This window comes from Oncorhynchus mykiss, chromosome 2 (assembly GCF_013265735.2).
Source record: "Oncorhynchus mykiss isolate Arlee chromosome 2, USDA_OmykA_1.1, whole genome shotgun sequence".
Lineage (NCBI taxonomy): Eukaryota > Metazoa > Chordata > Actinopteri > Salmoniformes > Salmonidae > Oncorhynchus > Oncorhynchus mykiss.
Genome location: NC_048566.1, coordinates 20,121,493 through 20,132,593, shown reverse-complemented (window position 1 = coordinate 20,132,593; position 11,101 = coordinate 20,121,493). Strand labels below are relative to the sequence as shown.

At 42.0% G+C, this 11,101-nt stretch overlaps 1 protein-coding gene across 4 annotated transcripts in view; it reads left to right on the top strand.

The window, feature by feature from the left end:
- The first annotated feature begins 712 nt into the window (after positions 1 to 712).
- The window catches only part of LOC110537330, a 37,461-nt gene continuing 27,072 nt past the window's right edge, over positions 713 to 11,101 (top strand). For all 4 annotated transcript variants that reach the window (XM_036941185.1, XM_036941174.1, XM_036941166.1 and 1 more), the window contains exon 1: positions 713 to 865. In XM_036941185.1, coding sequence (XP_036797080.1) covers positions 838 to 865 — 28 coding nt within the window. In that variant the 5' untranslated portion in view covers positions 713 to 837. The remainder of the gene's footprint in view (positions 866 to 11,101) is intronic.

Sequence of the window (11,101 nt, the reverse complement as noted above, 5' to 3'; positions counted from 1 at the left end):
TGTGTGTGGTGTGTGTGGTGTGTGTGTGTGTGTGTGTGCGTGTGTGTGGTGTGTGTGTGTGTGTGTGTGTGCGTGTGTGTGTGTGTGTGTGTGTGTGTGTGTGTGTGTGTGTTATTTGAGAGCGTGAGCGTGACAGAGAGCGGGGGAGAGAAGGATGGGTAGAGGGCTGGGAAACCGCTGCAGTGCATTGTTAGGCAGCTCGTGCACAGGAGAGGGAGACAGAGAGAGAACCCCGATATTACAGCAGTGCAGTTATATCCACAACAATGACAACAATGACAAAGCCCACCACTCAGTCCCCTGCTATTGAACCTCTAATGGTATGGTTACAAGCCACAGCATTCAACACACTGCCCTTCACAGGCTAATGGACAAGATTATTGCCTGTCAATAATATGATGTTTCCCTTTCCTATTAGCCTGATTTCCCAATCACCATATCTCTTGGATTTCACTACAGATATAATACAATTATGGTAATAATAATGTTCACAATGTCAACACATGTTGATGATAATAATAGTAATAATACAAGTTACAGTTATAGCAATAATAATAATAATGATATCACTCTTCCATTTTTAACTAAAAGCTGTCTCCCTCAGTCATACTAACTTACTAACGGGATCGTATAAGACTCTCACTGCACTGGTAAAGAGAGAGGGAGAGAGACTGAGCGAGCAAGCGCAGAAGAGAGAGAGCCAGAGAGGGAGGGAGAGACAGTGTGCAGGACAGCGAGTGAGAGCGAAGCGAGCAAGAGAGAGAAGCGTGAGAGAGAGAATGTATGGTGTCAGGGTAACGCTTCCTTGCTTGTATCCAGGGCCTTTGTGAATACACCATGGGATGCATCGGCTCACGGAGACTCAGTAAGACCTGCTATTCTTCCCTTATGGCTGGGGGCTGGGGTTGGGGCTGGGGGCTGGGGCTTGGGTGAGGGGACAGGGGTCCTGCTTGCTGCTGTTACGTACAGTGTGTGTGTGTGTGTGTGTGTGTGTGTGTGTGTGTGTGTGTGTGTGTGTGTGTGTGTGTGTGTGTGTGTGTAGGCTGTGAGGACCGCGGGATGAAGAAGGGGGTGGATGGTAACCACGTCACTGTTTAAATGGGACTTGACAATTCACGTTTGGCCAAGATGTCAGAGACAATATGTGTTAAAATGCGCTGCTGAGTGTGTGCATTCTCCCTCCCTCCCTCCATCCCACCCTCTTCTCCTGCCTTGATTCAGGATGATGCCTGGCAGAGTATATGTGTGTGTGGGAGGGAAAGAGTGAGAAGGATGGAGAGGAGGAGACGGGGGAGACGGGGGGGGGGGGGGGGGGGGGCAGATTGAAAATGCTATGACAGTTGCTGTTCACAGAGAGGGAGAGATAGATAAGGGAAGAGAAGGAGAGGGAAAGATAGATGAAGCAAGAGAATGAGAGGGAAGAAAGAGGGGAATATTCTACTGTATAGTGTAGTATTATGTGTATAAATAGAGAGAGAGAGAAAGAGAGATGAGCTGGGCTGGAGGGAGAGAGGCAGGCAGAGACAGAGAGAGAGAAAGAGAGATGAGGTGGGCTGGAGGGAGAGAGGCAAGCAGAGAGAGGGAAGACATGCTGAATTGTATTGCAGGCAAAGAGGAGAGGAGCTGGAGGGAGGGGTTGAGATGGAGAGGGGGAGAGGGAGGGGAATACGTGAGGGAAAGAGTGTATGGGATTGCATGGAGGGCTGTTCAGGTTGAGATTGTCCTGGACAATACCCATCTGTGACACTTTAGGTAAATCAACGTCAGGACTGCTGAGGAGTCAGGGTGGGGTGGGGGGGCGAGGTAGTAAATAATAATGCATACGATTAAAGGTAAACACACCTCAGAAATCATATAATGTATGTACAGAATGAGAATATGAAATGATTAATGTGTACAGTAACATCTTCAATAGGAAACATCAACAACAAGTGGATTGTGATATGCTACAGAAAAACAGAGGAGGACGTCCCAATAGTCTATAGATTATGACTACATTGGTCTGTTCTGTGTGCAAAATGTGTTCATCGGGTTTACTTTGGATTTAAATATAGGCCTAAAGTACTTACATAAAGTGCATTGTGAAATATTTGTCATCCACTTTGTACAATCACAAACGAATGTTCAATACATAATGATTCCTGAACACTCAGTACAGCATGATGATGTGGCCGGGGACACGTTGCTTCTTGAATGTCCAATCGCTTGAAAACTCGGACTGTATCAACAGTGGACTACTGAAAAGAATAGCAAAATGTCGTTTTTGAGTGGATTTTCCCTTTAAGCAAAAACCTCTAGACATACTGGAGGCTACTTACTTGAAGTGATATTAGTATTGTAGTAGTCTTTCTCAGCACTGAGGTACAGTACCTAGTAGTTTTAAATGGCTGAAGGACACAGGTAGGTTAGAGGTGAACAAGGATGGGATCAATTCCATTTAAATTCAGCAGGAAATTACTTGAAATTCAGTTAACAAATGTAAAGCTACCCACTATTATCATTGTTTCAACTGCCTGAACTTGTTGACATACATTTAGGTAGGAGTCATTAAAACTCGTTTTTCAACCACTCCACAAATGTCTTGTTAACAAACTATAGTTTTGGCAAGTCGGTTAGGACATCTACTTTGTGCATGACACAAATAATTTTTCAAACAATTGTTTACAGACAGATTATTTCACTTATAATTCACTGTATCACAACTCCAGTGGGTCAGAAGTTTACATACACTAAGTTGACTGTGCCTTTAAACAGCTTGGAAACATCCAGAAAATGATTTCATGGCTTTAGATATTTCTAATAGGCTAATTGATATCATTTGACTCAATTGAAGGTGTATCTGTGGATGTATTTCAAGGCCTAGCTTCAAACTCAATGCCTCTTTGCTTGACATCATGGGAAAATCTAAAGAAATCAGCCAAGACCTCAGAAAATAATTGTAGACCTCCACAAGTCTGGTTCATCCTTAGTACGCAAGGATAAACACCATGGGACCATGCAGCCGTAATAACGCCCAGGAAGGAGACGTGTTCTGTCTCCTAGAGATGAACGTACTTTGGTGCGAAGAGTGCAAATCAATCCCAGAACAACAGCAAAGGACCTTGTGAAGATGCTGGAGGAAACAGGTACAAAAGTATCTATATCCACAGTATAACGATTCCTATATCGACATAACCTGAAAGGCTGCTCAGCAAGGAAGAAGCCACTGCTCCAAAATCGCCATAAAAAAAGCCAGACTAGGCTTTGCAACTGCACATGGGGACAAAGATCGTGCTTTTTGGAGAAATATCCTCTGGTCTGATGAAACAAAAATAGAACTGTTTGGCCATAATGACCATCGTTATGTTTGGAGGAAAAAGGGGGATGCTTGCAAGCCGAAGAACACCATCCCAACCGTGAAGTACGTTGTGGGGGTGCTTTGCTGCAGGAGGGACTGGTGCACTTCACAAAATAGATGGCATCATGAGGTCGGAAAATGATGTGGATATATTGAAGCAACATCTCAAGACATCAGTCAGGAAGTTAAAGCATGGTCGCAAATGGGTATTCCAAATTAACAATGACCCCAAGCATACTTCCAAAGTTGTGGGAAAAGGGCTTATGGACAAGAAAGTCAAGGTATTAGAGTGGCCATCACAAAGCCCTGACCTCAATCCTTTAGAAAATTTGTGGGCAGAACTGAAAAAGTGTGTTCAAGCAAGGAGGCCTACAAACCTGACTCAGTTACACTAGCTCTGTCAGGAGGAATGGGAGCTTGTGCAAGGCTACCCGAAACGTTTGACCCAAGTTCGACAATTTAAAGGCAATGCTACCAAATACTAATTGAGTCAATGTAAACTTCTGACCCACTGGGAATGTGATGAAAGAAATAAAAGCTGAAATAAATAATTCTCTCTACTATTATTCTGACATTTCACATTCTTAAAATAAAGTGGGGATCCTAAATGCCCTAAAACAGGCATTTTTTTTACAATGATTAAATGTCAGGAAATGTGAAAAACAGAATCATTCTTAAATGTCAAGCATGTTGTAACTATGGCAATGTTTCTGTCTTACGATTTTGACCACCATGGTGACTGAATTTAGGCTAGGGTTCTTCTAAGCTGTTGTTTAACACTTGATTTAGTGAAGAAGTGAGTGTGTGCTGCTGATACTGCAGTGTAAAGAGCTGGAGAGAGCAGCGTGGTGTGTAGGTCTGCCTGCCTGGGTGTGGCAACAGTGTTTGTCCTGGGTGAGAATGGGTTTAGTGTCCAGTATTGATCAGCCTCCTCAGCTGCAGTCCTCCCTGCCAACCACAGATCAACAGGAGGAGACAGAGGAATACAATATCTACACACTGGAGTAAGGCAGAGTATCTACACACTGGAGTAAGACAGAGTATCTACATACTGGAGTAAGACAGAGTATCTACATACTGGAGTAAGACTAGAGTATCTACACACTGGAGTGAGACCAGAGTATATTCAAACTGGAGTAAGACAGAGTTTCTACACACTGGAGTAAGACTAGGGAATCTACACACTGGTCAAAGACCAGAGTATCTACACGCTGGAGTAAGACCATAGTATCTACACACTGGAGTAAGACAGAGTATCTACACACTGGAGTAAGACAGAGTATCTACACACTGGCGAAAGACCAGAGTATCTACACACTGGAGTAAGACAGAGTATCTACACACTGGAGTAAGACAGAGTATCTACATAATGGAGTAAGACTAGAGTATCTACATACTGGAGTAAGACCAGAGTATCTACATACTGGAGTAAGACCAGAGTATCTACACACTGGAGTAAGACCAGAATATCTACGTACTGGAGTAAGAAAGAGTATCTACATACTGGAGTAAGACCAGAGTATCTACAAACTGGAGTAAGACTAGGGAATCTACACACTGGGCTAAGACCAGAGTATCTACACACTGGAGTAAGACTAGAGTATCTACATACTTGAGTAAGACTAGAGTATCTACACACTGGAGTAAGACAGAGTATCTACACACTGGAGCAAAGCGGTAACGGTATAGCTTCCGTCCCTCTCCTCGCCCGTACCTGGGCTCGAACCAGGGACCCTCTGCACACATCGACAACAGCCACCCTCGAAGCATCGTTACCCATCGCTCCACAAAAGCCGAGGTCCTTGCAGAGCAAGGGGAACAACTACTTCAAGGTCTCAGAGCGAGTGACGTCACCGTTTGAAACGCTATTAGTGCGCTCCCCTCTAACTAGCTAGCCATTTCACATTGGTTACATATGCAATGTCAGTTCTTAGTAGGCACCTGATAAATAGCCTGCTAACTGATTGACTATTCTGTATCACTAGAGGTGTTGATTCGTAAAGTATACCAAATCACTATTCTGTACCACCAGTGGTGTTGACACCTACTGTATACCAAATCACTATTCTGTACCACCAGTTGTGTTGATTCCTACATTATACCACATCACTATACTGTACCACCAGTGGTGTTGATACCTACATTATACCACATCACTATACTGTACCACCAGTGGTGTTGATACCTACATTATACCACATCACTATTCTGTACCACCAGTGATGTTGATTCCTATACCACATCACTATTCTGTACCACCAGTGGTGTTGATACCTACATTATACCACATCACTATTCTGTACCACCAGTGATGTTGATTCCTATACCACATCACTATTCTGTACCACCAGTGGTGTTGATTCCTACATTATACCACATCACTATTCTGTACCACCAGTGGTGTTGATACCTACATTATACCACATCACTATACTGTACCACCAGTGATGTTGATTCCTACATTATAACACATCACTATTCTGTAACACCAGTGGTGTTCATTCCTATACCACATCACTATTCTGTACCACCAGTGGTGTTGATTCCTACATTATACCACATCACTATTCTGTAACACCAGTGGTGTTCATTCCTATACCACATCACTATTCTGTACCACCAGTGGTGTTGATTCCTACATTATACCACATCACTATTCTGTAACACCAGTGGTGTTCATTCCTATACCACATCACTATTCTGTAGCACCAGTGGTGTTGATTCCTACATTATACCACATAACTATACTGTACCACCAGTGGTGTTGATACCTACATTATACCACATCACTATTCTGTACCACCAGTGGTGTTGATACCTACATTATACCACATCACTATTCTGTAACACCAGTGGTGTTCATTCCTATACCACATCACTATTCTGTAGCACCAGTGGTGTTGATTCCTACATTATACCACATCACTATTCTGTACCACCAGTGGTGTTGATTCCAATACAACATCACTATACTGTACCACCAGTGGTGTTGATACCTACATTATACCACATCACTATTCTGTACCACCAGTGGTGTTGATACCTACATTATACCACATCACTATTCTGTACCACCAGTGGTGTTGATACCTACATTATACCACATCACTATTCTGTACTACCAGTGGTGTTGATACCTACATTATACCACATCACTATTCTGTACCACCAGTGGTGTTGATACCTACATTATACCACATCACTATTCTGTACTACCAGTGGTGTTGATTCCTACATTATACCACATCACGATACTGTCCCACCAGTGGTGTTGATTCCTACAGTATACCACATCACTATTCTGTACCACCAGTGGTGTTGATACCTACATTACACCACATCACTATTCTGTACCACCAGTGGTGTTGATGCCTATACCACTTCACTATTCTGTAACACCAGTGGTGTTGATTCCTACATTATACCACATCACTATTCTGTACCACCAGTGGTGTTGATTCCTACATTATACCACATCACGATACTGTACCACCAGTGGTGTTGATACCTACATTAAACAACATCACTATTCTGTACTACCAGTGGTGTTGATACCTACATTACACCACATCACTATTCTGTACTACCAGTGGTGTTGATTCCTATACCACATCACTATTCTGTAACACCAGTGGTGTTGATTCCTACATTACACCACATCACTATTCATTACCACCAGTGTTGTTGAATCCTATACCACATCACTATTCTGTACCACCAGTGGTGTTGATTCCTACATTATACCACATCACTATTCTGTACCACCAGTGGTGTTGATACCTACATTACACCACATCACTATTCTGTACCACCAGTGGTGTTGATTCCAATACAACATCACTATTCTGTAACACCAGTGGTGTTGATTCCTACATTATATCACATCACTATTCTGTACCACCAGTGGTGTTGATTCCAATACAACATCACTATTCTGTAACACCAGTGGTGTTGATTCCTACATTATACCACATCACTATTCTGTACCACCAGTGGTGTTGATTCCTACATTATACCACATCACTATACTGTACCACCAGTGGTTTTGATTCCTACATTATACCACATCACTATACTGTACCACCAGTGGTGTTGATACCTACATTATACCACATCACTATTCTGTACCACCAGTGGTGTGGATACCTACATTATACCACATCACTATTCTGTACTACCAGTGGTGTTGATACCTACATTATACCACATCACTATTCTGTACCACCAGTGGTGTTGATAACTACATTATACCACATCACTATTCTGTACCACCAGTGGTGTTGATACCTACATTATACCACATCACTATTCTGTACTACCAGTGGTGTTGATTCTTACATTATACCACATCACGATACTGTCCCACCAGTGGTGTTGATTCCTACAGTATACCACATCACTATTCTGTACCACCAGTGGTGTTGATGCCTATACCACTTCACTATTCTGTAACACCAGTGGTGTTGATTCCTACATTATACCACATCACTATTCTGTACCACCAGTGGTGTTGATTCCTACATTACACCACATCACTATTCTGTACTACCAGTGGTGTTGATACCTACATTATACCACATCACTATTCTGTACCACCAGTGGTGTTGATACCTACATTACACCACATCACTATTCTGTACTACCAGTGGTGTTGATTCCTATACCACATCACTATTCTGTAACACCAGTGGTGTTGATTCCTACATTACACCACATCACTATTCATTACCACCAGTGTTGTTGAATCCTATACCACATCACTATTCTGTACCACCAGTGGTGTTGATACCTACATTACACCACATCACTATTCTGTACCACCAGTGGTGTTGATTCCTATACCACATCACTATTCTGTACCACCAGTGGTGTTGATTCCTATACCACATCACTATTCTGTACCACCAGTGGTGTTGATTCCAATACAACATCACTATTCTGTAACACCAGTGGTGTTGATTCCTACATTATATCACATCACTATTCTGTACCACCAGTGGTGTTGATTCCAATACAACATCACTATTCTGTAACACCAGTGGTGTTGATTCCTACATTATATCACATCACTATTCTGTAACACCAGTGGTGTTGATTCCTACATTATAACACATCACTATTCTGTACCACCAGTGGTGTTGATTCCTATACCTCATCACTATACTGTACCACCAGTGGTGTTGATTCCTACATTATACCACATTGAGATACTATACCACCTATACCACATCACTATAATGTACTATCAGTGGTGTTCATTCCTATACCACATCACTATTCTGTACCACCAGTGGTGTTGATACCTACATTACACCACATCACTATTCTGTACCACCAGTGGTGTTGATTCCTACATTATACCACATCACTATTCTCTAGCCCCAGTGGTGTTGATTCCTATACCACATCACTATTCTGTACCACCAGTGGTGTTGATTCCTACATTATACCACATTGAGATACTATACCACCTATACCACATCACTATAATGTACTATCAGTGGTGTTCATTCCTATACCACATCACTATTCTCTAGCCCCAGTGGTGTTGATTCCTACAGTATACCACATCACTATTCTGTACCACCAGTGGTGTTGATTCCTACATTATACCACATCACTATTCTGTACCACCAGTGGTGTTGATTCCTACATTATACCACATCACTATTCTGTACCACCAGTGGTGTTGATTCCTACATTATACCACATCACTATTCTCTACCCCCAGTGGTGTGATACCTACATTCTACCACATCACTATTCTGTCCCACCAGTGGTGTTGATTCCTGGAGTACATCACGTTACTTTTCTGTACCACCTGTGGTGTTGTTACATATGGTTTAAAACATCACTATTCTGTACCAACAGTGGTGTTGATTCCTACATTATACCACATCACTATTCTGTACCACCAGTGGTGTTGATTCCTACATTATACCACATCACTATTCTGTACCACCAGTGGTGTTGATACCTACATTATACCACGTAACTATTCTGTACCACCAGTGGTGTTGATTCCTACATTATACCACATCACGATACTGTACCACCAGTGGTGTTGATACCTACATTATACCACATCACTATTCTGTACCACCAGTGGTGTTGATACCTACATTATACCACGTAACTATTCTGTACCACCAGTGGTGTTGATTCCTATACCACATCACTATTCTGTACCACCAGTGGTTTTGATTCCTATACCACATCACTATTCTGTACCACCAGTGGTGTTGATTCCTACATTATAACACATCACTATTCTGTACCACCAGTGGTGTTGATTCCTACATTACACCACATTACTATTCTGTACCACCAGTGGTGTTGATTCCTACATTATACTACATCACTATTCTGTACCACCAGTGGTGTTGATTCCTATACCACATCACTATTCTGTACCACCAGTGGTGTTGATTCCTACATTATACCACATCACTATTCTGTACCACCAGTGGTGTTGATTCCTACATTATACCACATCACTATTCTGTACCACCAGTGGTGTTGATTCCTACATTATACCACATCACTATTCTGTACCACCAGTGATGTTGATTCCTACATTATACCACATCACTATTCTGTACCACCAGTGGTGTTGATTCCTACATTATACCACATCACTATACTGTACCACCAGTGTTGTTGAATCCTATACCACATCACTATTCTGTAACACCAGTGGTGTTGATTCCTACATTATACCACATCACTATTCTGTACCACCAGTGGTGTTGATTCCTACATTATACCACATCACTATTCTGTAACACCAGTGGTGTTGATTCCTACATTATACCACATCACTATTCTGTAACACCAGTGGTGTTGATTCCTACATTATACAACATCACTATTCTGTACCACCAGTGGTGTTGATACCTACATTATACCACATCACTATACTGTACCACCAGTGGTGTTGATTCCTACATTACACCACATCACTATTCTGTAACACCAGTGGTGTTGATTCCTACATTATACCACATCACTATTCTGTACCACCAGTGATGTTGATTCCTACATTATACCACATCACTATTCTGTACCACCAGTGGTGTTGATTCCTACATTATACCACATCACTATACTGTACCACCAGTGTTGTTGAATCCTATACCACATCACTATTCTGTAACACCAGTGGTGTTGATTCCTACATTATACCACATCACTATTCTGTACCACCAGTGGTGTTGATTCCTACATTATACCACATCACTATTCTGTAACACCAGTGGTGTTGATTCCTACATTATACCACATCACTATTCTGTAACACCAGTGGTGTTGATTCCTACATTATACAACATCACTATTCTGTACCACCAGTGGTGTTGATACCTACATTATACCACATCACTATACTGTACCACCAGTGGTGTTGATTCCTACATTACACCACATCACTATTCTGTAACACCAGTGGTGTTGATTCCTACATTATACCACATCACTATTCTGTACCACCAGTGGTGTTGATTCCTACATTACACCACATCACTATACTGTACCACCAGTGTTGTTGAATCCTATACCACATCACTATTCATTACCACCAGTGTTGTTGATTCCTATACCACATCACTATTCTGTACCACCAGTGGTGTTGATTCCTATACCACATCACTATTCTGTACCACCAGTGGTGTTGATTCCTACATTAAACCACATCACTATACTGTACCACCAGTGGTGTTGATTCCTACATTATACCACATCACTATTCTGTAACACCAGTGGTGT